Below are 16,934 nucleotides of genomic sequence, written 5' to 3'. Positions count from 1 at the left end.
CCTCCAAATACACAAATGCAAATTCTGCTCTAGTAGGCAGAAAAAAAAACCCTACAACTTCATTTTTATTAACATGGTTTAGACTTTTGCATGGAAGTTCTACATTTGCATGAAAATGGGCAAATATTCAGGGACAGAAAAAGGATTTTGTGCCTGTGAATTATACTAATGTGGGAAAGAAAAAGGTGCAAATGCAGATGATCTGTGAGAACAGAATTTTTGTGAACAGACCCAGAGAAATGAGGCAGAAGCCCTCCTGACAAAACATTGCCATTTGTTTGCTGGTAAGTCCATGATGCTTATTTTAGACAGATAAATTGCTTGAAAATAAAAGGACACTGCTTAAATATGAAACTCTGATGTGACTGTGACTCAGTGAAATCGATTGAACTAGGAGGGAAGAAAATAAGCCTGTGCAGTGCTGTGATTTCCAAGCCATGCAGACAGCACAGGGCCTTCAGAGGGAAGTGCAGCTCCCCAGACATGTGGGTTTAATATCTGTAGGGTATGCAGTGATCACTGCTGTGCAGCAGGCGTTCGTCTCTCCTTTTCTTGCATACAATCAGAGCTTGACAGGTAAGAGGGGCGGTTTTGCACACTGTACAGTGTCCAGGGAGGCATGCAGTAAAGTTGCCTGCAAACATCTTGCTCAGAAGTGGTGCAAATCAGCACACGCTCGTATCTCTGTGGGTTTTATTTGCAGATCCCCTGCAGGCAGAGTTTACTTAACTAGTTGAACTGGCTCTTTCTGTCTTGTTTTTTTGGCAAACTAAGAATTTCCTTCCTGATAAAAACGGACGGCGGGCGCCCCGATTGGGTGCCGTGTTGGAGAGGATGTGACATCAGGCACATCTCTCGCTTCGCTGGATCGCTGGCTGCCTACCAGGGCAGCCAGGGAGCTGCTTCGTTAAATCCCAACCCAGGTACTCGAATTTCTGCACAAAGTGCTGCCAGCACCACATACTGGTCTGTTGCAAGATCTGTTTGTCTCGTGCATGCAGAGTCTGCTTAATAGATCACTCCCACCACCGGCAGCTTGACGGGGACAATGGAATTTGAACTCTTGAGACTGACCACGAAGTGAAAAAACAGAAATTGGACACACGGGGCTGAGATGGATGATGAGGTAGCAAATCAAAAAGGCAGCAAACTGCAAGGAGCCAGAGGCCAGGCATCTGCAATGTCTCTATCAAACCCACTGATGAGGGGTAAGTAATGCTCCTGCCTTGCCACAAGACTTCACCTCTGGCAGTGGCAGCACAGGGTTGGGTCAGGCTACAGTGGTGTGCTGCTCCTGATGTTCTGCTTCCAGGGCAGGTCCAAAACCAGTCCTACTATATGTCCCCATGCCTCCTAGCTTCAGATAGGATTTTAATAAGCTATTCCTATTTGATACTGTACTTTTGGTGGGTTTTATTGTATCACAGAAAAAAAAGTGTCTGATTCTGTACCACAGTTTGTACAAGTGGAAACAAATGCAACACTCAAACCACAGTGCATTGAAAAAGAAGTTGCAATGTGGCAGCTCAGCATTGGCTCAGTTCCCCTTGTTTTTTTTTCTCTCTCTTTTCATTCCCTTCTTCCTTCCTTTCCTTTCTCCTTCTCCTTTTATCTTTTCTTTTTTCTTTTATCCTTTTTTTTCCTTTTCCTTTTTCTTTGACTTTTTTTTTGTCTTTCTTTTTTCGCTGTTGTTTAGCTTGGGGGGGTTATATATGGGGGGTTTTTTTCTATTTTTTTTACTGTCTTTTTCTTTTCCTTTCCCTTTATCCTTTATCATTTGTCCTTTTCTTTTTTTCTTTCAAATGAGCAGACCCAAGTATTGTTCCCCAGGCTGAGCCACTAGCCCTAGCAGGTTCTTCTGCAATGGCCAGGGCTTTGTGGTCATTTGTGACCAATGCGGTTGTGGTCACCAGTGAAGAGTTATTTAGACAAATGGCCTCACTCTGATCATTGTTCTGTTGTCTGGCCCAGAGCTATTAAAAATATGACATGGTGACAGAAGACAAGTAATTTAAATTCACATAACAGTTTAGCTGGATGTGTTCCCTGTAGTTCTGTTATCTGAGAAGCTGCTCCTTCAGCTCATGGTGAGTGCAGAGGGAATGAGGTAATTAAGATAATGTGACTTTACACTCACTCCTTTCCTGGGCTGTTCAGGATGCTTCCATTCACACCTCATAGAAAGTTAAGACCCTAAAACCACAATGCAAAGATGATCAGCATATCTGCTGTGTGGTCTGCCTTTCCTCATGGGTGTCATGTATGTACATCCTGAGGCTGGGGTGGGAGTGAGGTTATTAACAATACGAATCGAACCACATCCACACTGGAGATGAACTCCAGCAAAATGGAGGCTGGAAGGAAGAGAGCCCACGTGCTGCACTATCCCACATAGATCGTTTGGTCCTTTGAAAACCAGAGTTCATTCCTTTCCTCTTGTGCCTGTCTGTTCCTTACCAGAGTCAATAAGCTCTGCTAGCAGCTCACAGCAGGAATGTATTTATTTGGCTCAGGCTACATATATCATAAACTTTAGAGAAAGCCTTAGAATATGAAGAATACCATTTGTAATACTGTTGTATATAATGCCATAGGCATGCATATATGCAAATATGTATGCAAGAGCAAACCTCTGCCAAAATGATCTCTAAGTCCCTTGCAAGCTCCACTGTGCATGACCGCTATGGGAGGAAACTAGCCTGGGGACAGGCACGGAGTGCCAACACCCTCCACCTGATCAGACTGGAAAAAGTTACTTCAACCATCGCCACAAAAATGAGTGCTCTGTTGTCCACACAGAGTGATCAGGGTTCTCATGTTTTTGTGGCTATTGCTACAAGGCTCCCTCTGTGTACAGAGCCCTGCCAGCGTTCACATGTCCAAGTGATGGCAGTGCAATTAAACAAGAGGTTTAATGGGCTTGCTTTTCAGTAGCAAAAGGGGAGCTAAGGTGACCCTATGCCACTGCAACAGTGGGTTTTGCATGTCTAGATGCTGAAGCTATTGAGGCCTGACTCAACTTGCCTGTGGACTAAGGTGTGGGTAAATTTAAAATTGGGATAAACAGTCTCATTCCACTGTGAAGGAACAGTTGTACATGTTATTGGCAATGAGAAATCCTTGTTCCTGTGGTGATACACAGCTCTGCCACCCACATACATTGGCCTTTCTACTCCTTAGGCAGCTCTGGTGGGCAAAGTTTTTTGAGGACTCTCCAGAAAGTCACTATTTCGTTTGGATCATTTGTATTACTGACAGCTTGCCTCCTGTGCTATGCAGAAGAACAGAGTGAGACCCCACCACCTACTTCAGCCTTCCTCCATCTCCAGCCAAGGAACATCAGTTCCAGCCTGGAGCAGGCAGAAAATAGAAACTTTGTGTTTTGCCAAGGGGGTGATGCCTTGGGTGCAGGAACTGAGGAAGTTTTCCTTCCCCTGCAGGGGGGTTGCCTCCCCAGTACTGCTTCAGGGTGGAGTGCTTGCTGCAAATGGAGTTAGGGCAGGAGAGATTGCAGCTTGGGGCCATGCTGTTCACGGCAGCAGATTTGGAAGTATACCATGGCAATTAGTCATCAGAGGCCTTTCAACCCCCTCTTCCCAATGTATCCAAGGCTGGTATGAAGCTACCATAGCCCTTCACTTCCATTTAGGATGAAAGTTCCTTTCAGTCCAGAATTCCCAGCTGGATTACTGCATGTAGGTATGTTCCTCTTTATTTTCCACTGACATTTATTTTTGACATGTATGTGGTCAGTCTTTAATATCGTTGTTAAGACTTGGCAAAATCGCAAGCCTGTGGCCAGTCCATAGGTGGCTCTGGTCTGGCTCTTTTTAGAGTTTCACTAGAAACCTATCTTTTCTCAAGAAAGCACTGGATGGAAAAATTCTGCACATGTATGTGACTGTGCACCTCCCTTTTTGTCACAAGACTGCTGACACAATGGTATAACAATTTAGTAGATTGCATAAAACCCCACCTGTATTTGTGTGGCCACAAAAAAGATCAATCTGCAGCTCAGAAAACTTGTTCTTCAATCTAGATTTTTAGAATTACTATAAGCATGCTTCCCTTACAACTCATGCAGATTGGGCAATTGAATTAGTTTCTAAATGGGAAAATCAAAAGCCTAGTTTAGTCCATCAATGAGCCATTGTTCAGAGATGGTAAGATGCAATGTGTATGTTTGCAAAAGTGTGCTACATCAAGTAACTCAAAAATTGTGTATTGTAGCAGCAGAAACAATCCTTTTATCTATATGAACAACTCTTGACAAGTATATTGCACAGTCATAAAAGAGTCTTGCAAGAATAACTATAAATCTATATCAGACCTTTTGTGGCCACTATGCTGGCAGAAAAATATCCCTCTACCTAACATAGTTATGCAGGCAAAGATATTCTGTGTGTGATAAAATACACATTTCAGACACCACCATCCTCAGGTTGCAATTTACATAGTGCAGAGTTTTCCAACCACAAAACCATTGTAAGACTCACTATACTAGATCTTATCTTGTTTAATGTTCATGTCCTTTACTGAGTATGCTTGAAGATGAGAGAGCAGTAATGCAACAGGCTGGAACATGGCTGACGCAGTTGGTTATCACCCTGTTCCAGCACACTGTATCTCTCTGGGTTACAGTGTCTCACCACCCTTACAGTGAGAATTTTTTTAAGATACCCTCTTTCAGCTTAAAGCCATTCCCCTTTGTCCTGTCACTACATGCCCTTGTAAAAAGTCCCTTTCCAGATTCCACTGAAGTTCCCCTTCTGTTAATATTTCTATGGTTTATACATGCTATACTTCACTTTGTGGTTTCAACAATGCAGACAGTACAGCTATTACTGAAAATACACCACTTCAGAGGCTAGCACCAAACACTGAAAACTGCAAGGCAAAATCTACAGCTTGTATTTTGGTACCTTCCTTGTCAGGTATTGTTGACTCCAGCCCAGCTCTGAGCAGAGGTAAATGGCTGAGCAGCCATAAAATCTTCAAAATGTGGTTCTTTTGCGCTAATAGGTAAAGTGTAATGAGCTTGTGAATACAAAGGCACCGGGAATAGTTCAAAGTGAAGGACAAGCTCAGTCAGAGCAATGCAATTTTCTGCAAATCCCTCTCTTGTCTTCTGAAAGAGAGTGCAGCTGCTCAACACCAGCACACGATGAGTTAAAAACACAGCCAGAGAGAAGCTATCCTCTTGTCTCACTCTCTCCCGATAGCTGCTCCAAGGAAAACTTGGCAGCTCAAGTAATAAAATAGAAGAAGAGAGGTTTGCTGGTGTCATGCAGTTGAAGTAAAGTATGCTGATGTGACAGTCCATGGAGTTGTTAGCCTTTTTCCTGTCTTTCTTTTTATGCAGACTTTGTTTCAGACTGGTCTCCTTTACATGATGCTTCTATCCATGGACGACTGTTTACTCTGATGAAACTCATCAAACAGGTACCCTTTCACGGGGTTGATTTTTCTACAATCAGCTCTTTGCCTAGTGCAAGCTCTGTATGCTAAGCTGATGGTGTATTGATATACCCTGGGTCGTAGTTTAATGCTGGTGCAGGTGATGCAACACTGGTTGCTGAAGTCTCTGGGCAGCTGGAGAATTCCTTCTGCAACTCCTGCTCCTTCAAGCAGTATTTGATGTCCTGGCTGAGGAGCAGCTCCAGACCTAGGCAAGGCTCTGGCTGAGACTTCAATTCAACCTCACACACATCTGTTTCTGTATTGCCTGAAGGTACCAGGGCCCCTGCTCATGTTACAGCAGGGCAGGGCTAGTGAAAACCAATTCCTGACCTCACTGATCCATTTCTTTGAAATTCTTGGATTTAACCTGTGGAGGAGTTGATGGGAAGGGAAGGATATTGGAGATTCTTCCAGCCTAACCTTTTGGGCCATCAAGCATGCTGGAAATGAAAATTCCTGTAGAATCAAACCAATGATTTCTAATGCAGGGGCTGGCTTTCCTTCAGTCTGCCTTGCTACAAGGAGCAGAAAACATGTCAAAAGCATTTCAGTGTTTGATTTAGTCAAACAACCACAGCCTCGGCAGACAGGAAGTTAGAAGGCTTTAGCAGTGATGTAAAAATGTGTCAGTCAGGACCTTGCCAAGAACTCTAGTATCAATTTTTCATCTTGTTTTGTTATTTCAGGTTTTGTTATCCATAGTGTGGTAGAAATAAAATCATTCTGAGTTCCTAAAAGGATGTCTGTGTTGTCCCATTGGACAGTCCACTGCCTACAGTTTTCTGCACTGATTAGCAGGGTGTGGAAGGCTCATAGCCTCTTTCTCTACTTATTGAGATAAGTAACTCCAGGCAGTTGAGAAAGGTCTGGTTACATAAGGCTTTAAGGCTAAAAAGTTGGGGGTTTTTGTTTTCTGTAGGGGGGTTTTGGTAGTTGGTTGCAATGATATTTTTCATTATTTCATCAGGGAAGTGATGTGAATATTGTTACAGCAGCTCAGGTGTCTCCACTGCACGAAGCCTGCCTAGGGGGTCATGCTGCTTGTGCCAGCGTCCTATTAAAACATGGTGCTCAGGTGAGTACATGATAGACAGACCATTATCTGTAGTGTTAATATATTTTATAATCATATTTTAATGCTAGGTGTCAGCATATCACTGTGATTTACACTTTGTACTTAGCTCTGCTTAAGATGCATGCTATAAAAGGACATTTTAAATAAAACAATCCAGAAAGCACAGATATAAACAAGTTACTGCTGTTCTTTCAATGAAGTTGCAGTGTTCTCATAATTTACAGAAAGAATAAGAGGAAATTCTTCTTGCAAAGGTTTTATAATCCTGCAACAGTTAAGGATGCACAAACTAATCTCATTGGTGTTGATATGCAGAGTCTCAAGTAGAGGTGTAGGACTGTTAGGATCAACATGAAAAAAATGGGAAGAAAATTGAAAAACCATGCAAGTAAGGTAATGAAATAGGTGTGACTTATGGCCTCTACTTTTCAAGCTAATGTTAGAATTATAGTGAATAAGAAAACTCATTGTATACTTATTACCATTCCGTTTAAAATTAGAAAAAAAAAATAGGGTTGCACATTTTCAGCTAAAAATGCACTCTTTCAGGAGAGGGCTACAGGCAGGTGGGTTTCAGCTGAGGTTACAGAAATGGGCATGCATTTAACTTTGTAACTTGGCAACTCCTGAGAGAGCCCAGGGTGGCATGGTACAATATTCTTTTGCAGGAGGAGAGACCTGGGGGCAAGTTTTCAAAAGATTTTCTTCATTATCTTTTTAATAAAAGCTTGTCATCTTCCTAACCAGGAGGCACTTTCTTTTTTTTCCAAGAAATTAAATAGAAAATGAAAACCCTGTTTTCTATTGAGAAACCAGATAATTTTCATCAGTTTTGAAATACTGAGAAGATAGAAAAAAAAAACCAAAGCCTGATTGTGCTATTTTCCCTCAGGTGAATGGAGTTACTATGGAATGGCACACTCCATTGTTCAGCGCTTGTGTCAGCGGCAGTGTGGCTTGCTTGAATTTACTGCTGCAGAACGGAGCCAGCCTACACCCACCCTGTGACTTGGCATCACCCATCCATGAAGCTGCTAAGAGAGGTAATCTCAAAGGCATCACCACTCCTTTCCATGTTGCTAGGAATGTGTTGAAGTGGAAGAAAGAGATAAAGATAGTTTGCTTGAGTTTGGTCATGTGAAATACCTTCCTAGTTGGTTTCCTCGCAAGTGATGCATTTCCTTCCACTCCTGGTGCTCATTGAGGGCAGCTCAGCTCAGCTCCTGGGGCCTCTGAGTTCACATGGTGACACCTGGAAGGGGATCATAGAATGGTTTGGGTTGGAAGGAACCTTAAAGTGCATCCAGTTCCAGCCCTCTGCCATGGGCAGGGACACCTCCCACTAGATCAGGCTGCTCCAAGCCTCGTCCAGCCTGGTCTTGCACACTGCCAAGGATGGGGCAGCCACAGCTTCTCTGGTCAATCTGTGCCAGTGCCTCAGCACCCTCACAGTAAAGAACTTCTTCCTTACATTTAATGCATTGTCCAAGTCAGTCACCTATGATGTGGACATCTGAGGGAGCTGTCTGGCTATCTTCAAAAGCACAGTGTGATTCATCTTATCTTTGGTAGACATCTGATATGAGAGGGATTTATCCAGTTTTTGCTAACAGTGGCTTTACAGCTCCTATTTTCCAGGTTGGAAACACTGGAGTGGAAGAAAGTATTAAACTACCATCTCTTGACAAAACAAAACATTGAATCATCACCAAATTACACCACTACAATAGGGAATTTGACTTTTCCTTTATGCCTTTTAAGGTCATGTGCAATGTGTTGAACTCCTCGCATCCCATGGGGTAAATATAGACCACAACATCAAACACCTGGGTACTCCACTTTATGTAGCTTGTGAGAACCAGCAAGTGAACTGTGCCAAGAAGCTTCTTGAGTCAGGTAAAGAGAAAAATAGAGGATCATGTACCTTTGTTTCCTGCAACAACTATATTTGGGTTTTCTACGCATTGAAGATTTAGAGAAGTTCCTGCTCTGAGACCTGAAGATGTTTAGCTTTTAATGGCAGCCCCGAGTTACATGGGATAGCAGGGTAACCAGAGTCTTCTTGACACCAGAATGCAGATTTACAGTTCCCAACAAATGATGGGTGATCCTCGATTTCACATGGCCACTGGTGGTTGGAACAAACACCATCCTTTCCAGTGTCTGTGTGTGTGATGCCACAGTTATTTGATATGGACAGGAAAAAATTCTCTTTTTTTCTTTTCCTCCCTGTTTACCCAACACAACTGACTCAATCATTTTTACATAGGATTTCAGAAAACATTTTGCCTACCTTTTAGGTAGGTAGGTCATTATTTAGCACAGTGATCTTTTAGGTTTTTGGAAGAAGTAAAATACAAATTAGTCTAAATGTTAAATGTTTGGCTATTATTTACTGGTTTGTGCCATTTGGGGATTGGGTTTTTTGGTTTTGTTTGTTTTGTGGTTTGGTTTTGGTTGGGTTTTTGGTTTTGGTTTTTTTTTTTTTTCAGTCTCCTATAGAAGGGTGTGTACTATAAAAATATTGTGAATAGTTCAGAATTACTTCTGCTGCTCACCCTTCTTAGGGTGTTTTAGGAGCCATTACCCAAGGATAACAGATGGGGGAACACTCATCAGAGGTGCTTTTTTATCTCCTGCTCTACCTGCCTACTATGCCTTTAGAACTTTTCCATCCTCCCATTTTTTCCTGAACAGTTAATTTGGCATTTGAAAATCCCACCAGCTTAAGCCTCCAGTACAGAGCAGGTTGAAACCCTGCATGTATTTTAATGGAATGGGGCACTGGGATGGGGACTAAAGGTGGGCTGTAGGTGGAACTGTATATTTGTCCCTCTTCAAGATATTCATGAGCTGAACCATGAATGAAGTTCCTCTGGGATCATACTCTTAGTCACAACCCCACTCTTCCTCAACTAGTGTGAGTTGTTCATGTGCAGACTGTAGTACCAAGCCATAGTGTAAGGAAATCCACTTCTGGTGGATGCTAGAACATTTATGGATTATTCAGAGAAATAGCAGCTAGTGTGGGAAATGGAAAATGGCTACTGTATAGCCATTATTCTTTGTCATTATTCTTTTTCATGTCTTGGTGTTCAGGAGCAAATGTGAACAGTGGCAAGGGCCTGGACTCCCCTCTGCATGCAGCTGCCAGGAATGGCAGTGTGGAGCTGGTGACACTGCTGATTGACTTTGGAGCAGACATTTGGGTGAAGAATGATGAAAGCAAGAGGCCAATGGAGCTGGTACCACCCAACAGTCCTGTGGGGCGACTGTTCCTGCAGAAAGAAGGTGCACCTTACCACTCATTTTATTCTCTCAGTCAAGATATGTTAGGGGAAAACCAGACAAACTGCTGCAAAAGGCTATACTATTCCATGGTTCTCACACAATAAAACAGAGAATAGCTAAGCTTATCTCCATTCACTAACATATGGACACTGTGTTTTCTAGTGTCAGTGTACACTGAAGCACTAAGTGCTAACAATAATAACCCATCTTTTGACCTCTGATTTGTGAATCTACTGCATTGGAGAGCAATCATATGGAGCTTGTAATATAACACAAAATAGAGTTTAGGGTGAAAAAAAAACACAAAATACTCTTTAGGTATTAATGGTAGCCTTTTCTGACTATCTAAAGCGCTGAAGTCAGCTGGAACCTCTCAGTTCCCTTGTGTCTGAGACAGGAGTAGACCCAGGAGTGTTATCTGGAGTGTGCTAACAAACAGGCAGCAGATCTTCTCTGATGGGAGCTGAAGACTAGCTAGTGAGTGCTAGGACTCAGATCTTTGGTTATACAGTATGCTGACAATCAGCTGTGTGCAGATACTTGTCTCAGAATAAATGCAGAATTACAAACAGAAAATATTCCTGCCTGAAAATATTCCAGCCTGGTCTGGAACACTGCCAGGGATGGGGCAGCCACAACTGTGATATTCATACTGAGATATCAGCATGTAATATTGAGGAAAGCAAAAAGTACATTGAAAGACTGATCTTCTGGTTCTTTGCCCTTTAATTGTTTGGTCATGTTCCTATGTAGGTGCAAAAATTTCTTAAGAATGAAAAAATGTGGGTTTTTTTGTGAGGATTAAGGAAAATTGCACAGAAATTATATAATTAATATATATTTATATATGTATATACATTTATACACTAGTCTGCTTTTAAAGGCCAACATTATGTGCTGAATAATCCAACAGTATCTAACTGTAAGGTTAATGTTTAGGAAGAGCTTATTTTGTACCTGTAAAAGAAATAGTTCCAGGTAATTTTATGTTATAGATTATGAATATTTTAATGAACTGCGGAGAGAAATTTTATTTACTATTCTTGAGAAAAATTAGAATAAGGTCTCTAGTGTCTACTCGTTGTTGTACTTGTGTTCTCATTCAGTCAGTAAGCTATACACATTACTAAATAATCTGTATTTTCATTATTTTAAACAAGCTGCTGCTGATGTGGTCCATGACTGTTATGCCAGTTAGATGTTGATGTGATTTGTTGTCATAAAAAGTTTACATCACGATAAAACTGGAATAGCAAAGTGATGAGTCAGGCCCTGTTTGAAATAATGACAGGAACATAAGAGCATAAAAACGACTGTGCTGTGCATGTTACGTGTGAGCAACGGGTATTTGGTTTCATAGTCTAATCTATGGTGCACAGTGGTGTTCTTTTCAGCTCAAATCCCTGCTGCAATAGACTCCCAGCTCCTGTGGCACCATGTGTGTCGTGTTTATTTGAGATAGAATAATGTTTCAGGCACACCCTATGGAGCTGGCTTGAGAACTGCTGCTCAGGCTGAGTTGACAGCTAGCGCAGTAAGGAGCTTTTCTAAGTGAAATTCAGCAATTGACATCAGAAACTATAAATGTCTGAAAGGCATTTTGATGCTGAGTAGTGTTTTTCTGGTGTTCTGCAACATACCGTTCTCTGAGTAGGGTCATGCTTGATGGACAGCTGATGTCCAACTTCTTTTGCTGGCTGAACTGTCAGGTGCAACTCATGATAGTGCTGTAACGTTACCCCTCTGGTTTCACACAGAGATTTGGAGATGTGCTGTGGGGATCAGAGCACCCTGCCAGCCCCACAGCCCCTCAGCACTGGCATGAATGAGCTGCTGCTCTCCTGCCCCTGTCCCACACACGGCTCCTCTCCCCCCATGCCACAGTTTCTGGGGGCAGCATCTGTGGCATGTTTTCCCCCCAGAGATGAATTGATGAGTGTGCTCACCTAGTCACCGTAGGACTAGCCTAGAACAGGTGTAGGACATGTGGTGGTCTCCCTTCCCAGTACTTCATCAACCTGCCAGACCACCACATACCCTGAATGCATTGCAGAGAAAGTCCTACTTGTGGGCTGGAGAACAAGCTGATGATCCCAAAATGCACTGTGTTTTTAAGGAGTATGCTTGTGCTTGCTAAATATTTTCCAGTGTTTTGATAAGTCTTTAGGTTTGAAGTAATCTTAATTTTTAATTGAAGGTTTTTAAAATGAGATGTTTACACGCAGGGCATTTATCTGTGGGATCAGAATGGCCAAAGACACACACAGTGTGACACTACAATAGCCAGTTTAACTTGTCCTATATTGACTTGCCTTGCTTTGTACCCAGCCTTTGGGTAACTAACAACTCATTTGCTGAGTTCTAGCAGAAGGGTGCAACTCTTTGCACAGCCCTTCCAGTACAGCGGTTTTCAGCCTTGTAGATCTGCTGGAAATGTGGTAACCTGCATGTGGGAAGTCTCAAAAGGTGATTAAAGCTGTCACCTCACTATGTTTTTGCTGCAGCCCCTATTCTTTCCCACTGCCTTGTACTCCTCCACTGGCTCTAACACTTCAGCTCCCTGGTCACTGCTATCTTAGCTGCCCAGCAGGCAGGCATGTCATGTGGTACCTAAATTGTCCTCTCCCAGCTCACCTACCTCCCTTTTGCTTCCTACAGTGACTTTTCTTATCTCCTCCCCACTCCCAGCACCCCCCCTTTGTCCATGCTTGCTGCTGCTGCCTCCTTGCACCCTTTTTATCTGCCCTTCTATAGCCCCTCTGTGACTGTCAGTCTCAAGCAAGAAGTGGGCTGCAAACCTGGATCTCACTGGAGAAGTGAGAAGGACTTTGAAGGAAGCATGGATCATCTCTTCTTAGACAACACAAACTGTTTCCCACTCATGCAGCTTAAAAGGGAAAGACTGACACTGCTGATGCTAATTGTGACTGTGTAATGACAGAGAGTGAGTAACTAGGCTTGAAGTGCACTGCAGGTGGGCTGATGTCCTTTGGTGGCTGCAGGTCTGTCTTTCACTGCTGAGCATTGTGGGGCCCATGAACCCTTGGCACAAAGTAGGTTGCAGAAGGTGGGGGGAGCAGTGATGCACAGCTGATGTTTCTGGTTAACAATTTTGGAGTGATAAAGCCACATGTGTAACTTTTTTCCTCTCTTTCTCCAGGGCCACTCTCCTTGATGCAGTTGTGCCGCCTGTGCATCAGGAGGTGCTTTGGACACAAGCAACATCAAAAAATAAGTGGACTTCTCCTCCCAGAAGAGCTGAAACATTTCCTTCTCCATTTATAAGCCTTACGTGTTTGAATTGGTGCCTTGAATAACACAGCAAGGTTTGTTGAGGAAAAACTCTTTTCTGATCAGTAGTATTGCCAATGCATGCAATGTTAATTGCTGGTCTGTAGTAAAGCCATGAAAGGCCCAAGAAGCATGGGACTGACCAACTCGCTCAAAACATGCTGCCACCACCCCTAGCAAATATGTCATTTTGTAAAGAAAGAATTCTCCATGATTGCATGGTGAAGCTTGGAAATGTGACTTGAGAGCCCCCTAGAAAGCGTAGAAAATGAGCATAGCATTTTAAAATAGATCTCTTGATTCTCTGGCACAGGTTCAGAGTGCTCGTGGTTGACAGCCCTTTACGAAGAAAGCACATAGCCCAGTGCAGCAGTAATGTGTATATTGAAGATACTGAGGATAGCACTCATGTGCCTGCCATCTGTGAGGGCAGACACACACACCCACACCACTGTATGGGTAAGGAAAGGGAAGCCAACTGAATCTACTTGCAAAACAAATGGGGCCCTCTGGCAGATGTTATTTATTTTCTAAGTATATTACACTGCAGATGGAGGAGCACCAACCATCAATCATGTGCATTTAGGCCAGCATCTGAAGCACATATTTCTGCCATGACAGCAAGTAGGTCACTGCTGATGGCAGCTCCCTACAGTGCAATCATAGTGGGGGGAAAGTTTTTCATAATCCATTAAAATCACTTATTCCTGATGCTTTGAGACATAAGGGAGACACACTTCAGAACTACATATTTTCTCCTTGTAGTATATTATTTTTCAAGGGCACAAGCTATCAGTTGCAGGCATCAAGTGTTCCCCCTTTCTGCCCTGAAAATTAGTGATATTTCCTGAGCATTTCTCAGCATGTGTCAGAAAAACAACAGCTTCTATCCCTTTACCCACCCAAAAAAATAGATAATTTCTCTCTTGGAGAGATGCTAATCATTCATATCAATTTTCATGGCAGTGTTAATAATAACACCTCTAATGTGTGGTCATAAAACAATCAAAATACTGAATTAAAACCCATTAAAGAGATAATGGATAATTTCTGCCCCCAAAGTGGTTGCTGAGCTGATGGATCAGTGTGTGTCTCTCAAACAAGCATGACATGTGGTTCTTATTCCACTGAGGTCACAAGAACAAATATTCCCTCCAGCTAAACTTTAACAATAGTGTTTTTCTTTCCCTCCTAGAAACATGTCCTGCTGCCACAAACCAAAGTGCAGTTATGACCACTCTGTGCTCTCCTGGGTGCTCCCCCGGGGGATATCTGCCTGATACACACAGAAGCAAGGATGCTGAAGCTCTAACTCTCCTGCCCACCTCCCTGTCCCCTCTCCACCTCTGAACCATGGTGCATCTGCATTACCTGGGGGCAGCAGCACACCCACCACTTCCCCTGAGGGAGTACTGCCACAACACTCCTGTGTTAGAGGGACAGAGCACGCACTTTGATGATTTTGGAGATCCTTTTTTTTTTTTCACTTTGCATTGAAGACTGCTTCAAGAGTGGATTTGGTGTGTGAAAGCTGTGATGACGTTGTTAATGCCAGCAATGACATTATATGGATTCTTCATTTCCTAAGTGAACAGCAGCCTTCAAACACACAAAGTTATTTTGATGTTTACTAGTGTGCTGTTGTGTGGTGTGCAAACCTTCCTTTTGCATATGAGAAGTTAAAGAGGATGGATCAAAAGCTACCTGGATGTTCATATTTGATATAAATAGCAATTCAAATCCTCAGCTGGATGTATCTTCTGGCTATAGGCATCCAGTATGATGGTTTGATTTTTCTTTTGTGCTGATCAAACACAACAAGAGTAGTTCTGTTGGTATTGTGGGACACTAAATTGTACCTTAACAGGACAAAATTACAAACACAGTTAGGTTCATAATTCCCCTTGTGACAGAGAAACATAGGAATCCTCACTTACCTGACCTATTCATCACACATAATTTGAGCCATGTAAAAACTCACTGGATGGTTTAAAATGGTCTTCTATATTCCTTCCTTCCTCCAGGGGAAATAAAATAGACATCTGCCTTCATGAGTTGAATAAAAACAGGCATTTTGGGTGGGAAAGGTGAATCCTTCTAAAACTGGTATCTTGGATAAGCTGAATCTGCATTGAAAAGGCAGAGAACAGATAATGAACCTAGTGCTTAACTTTTGAAGATTTAAGTGTAAAGAATCCCTGATTTGGTGACATATCTGAAAGCTAAAGGTCCAGCTTATTATATTTTAGACGATGAAGAACCATTTTTTATGAATTAGTTTTATAATTTACCTTTAAACATCTTATTTTATAAATTTAGCCAATGGGTTTATAGGAGTAATGCTCATATCAGGAGAAAATTGCTCTGAGAAGGTGGTGAGAGCATTGCTTTTAGATTGCTTTTCTTTTGGAAATTTCATAGTGTGACTCTGTTTACTTGAATCCCTCTGATCAAGTGTAATTAGGATGAATTCCATATGCTCAGCTTGTATCATCTCAGTGTGTTTGCTTATTTATTTTAATATGAATTGTGATCAACACTGGCAAATTACAGCTTTATGCATCAACACTTACCCAGTTATAAACTGTAAAAGTTGTACAAGATGCAAGCCGAATAAGCTCCTTATAGGTGAGGTTTGGATTTTTCCTATATTTGAAATCATTCTAAAGGTAATGCAGGACTTTCAAGATTTTCAAGAATCTATTTTACCAGATTCTTTTCTATTACTTTGTTAGAAGTTTAATGGTAGTCAAGCCACAGTTGTATAGGATATTTCCTCAAAAATAAACGGTTTATACTCTTATTTTTTTGCTTTCATTTTTAAAATTGTAGCACTAATTTTGTGTATTGTCTAATACTATGGAATTTTGGACTGAATTCTCATTGTCTGCAATTCTGCCTACAGGTGGTGAGTGTACAGAATAATTCCTTCGAACAGACCTATAGCAAAGATAAGACTAATATGCAAATACTGTGAAAGTCTTGCATTTTGCTGATACTTTAAGGTAGAGTTGGACTCTTCCAAATCTTTTTCTGTTCACTGGAGGGTTAGTGAAAAAGAGCTGAAGATTTCACAAAAAAAAAGAAAGGAAGGAAAAGATATAAATTAAGGTGCTCACCATCTTTAGTTTGTTTGAGGATTTTTTACCGATTTGCATGAATTTATTTCCCCCGTCTCCTCAGCAAGTGATCTGGATGCCCCTGTGTGTGCCTTCACTGGAAGTGAGTGTGTGAAAACCTTTAGGATCAGAAGTTCAAGGAGTGTCTGCCAATATTCACCTGAAGCTGGAGAAACATGAGAGAGCAGTAATTCTCTCTCCATTAGATGCATCTCTGAGAGTCTCTGAACACAGAGACAAGCTGAAAGAGAGGGCAATAACCAGCAAGTGGCTTTATAAGATGTTTCTGTTGGATACAGGGTTGTTTATGAAAAGCATAGAACTGAACAACCAACACCTCAACAAAAGAAGACAACTGATTTAAACAAGAAAAGTATTTTTTGATTTATTGAAAGATGTCTGGTACTACAAATTATTGCAAAATTGTTTTGGCTCTACAGAAGTTGCTAGATGGAATCAGTAATGTCCCAGGACTCAGCTCTTCATTCTGCAGTCATGTGCAAAGGTCCACAGCTGCCCTGCCCATTTCTCGGCATTTCATTTCTTTCTCTTAACTGGAAACCACAGACATCCTAATCCAGTAAACATAATATGCAGCTTTTTAGAGCATATGCAGAGAATCTTCTCTTGCCTGTCCACTGACATGAATTCATTTCAAGGTGACTAAGAAGGAAATAAATTTTACTTTACTAGCTTAG

The 16,934-nt window shown here is 41.9% G+C and overlaps 1 protein-coding gene across 1 annotated transcript; it reads left to right on the top strand.

Moving 5' to 3' along the window:
• Positions 1-819: 819 nt before the first annotated feature.
• On the top strand, positions 820-15,920 carry ASB9 (ankyrin repeat and SOCS box containing 9). The gene is made up of 9 exons (XM_031051149.2): positions 820-923; positions 1,002-1,208; positions 5,363-5,442; positions 6,428-6,535; positions 7,428-7,578; positions 8,297-8,431; positions 9,635-9,826; positions 12,987-13,152; positions 14,313-15,920. The coding sequence occupies exons 2-8, from the start codon at positions 1,115-1,117 to the stop codon at positions 13,109-13,111; spliced, it is 885 nt and encodes a 294-aa protein (XP_030907009.1). The 5' UTR covers positions 820-923; positions 1,002-1,114; the 3' UTR covers positions 13,112-13,152; positions 14,313-15,920.
• Positions 15,921-16,934: the final 1,014 nt, after the last annotated feature.

Source organism: Melopsittacus undulatus, chromosome 2 (genome assembly GCF_012275295.1).
Source record: "Melopsittacus undulatus isolate bMelUnd1 chromosome 2, bMelUnd1.mat.Z, whole genome shotgun sequence".
Lineage (NCBI taxonomy): Eukaryota > Metazoa > Chordata > Aves > Psittaciformes > Psittaculidae > Melopsittacus > Melopsittacus undulatus.
Note: the sequence above shows the minus strand (reverse complement) of the source record. Positions and strands in the feature narration are given on the sequence as shown.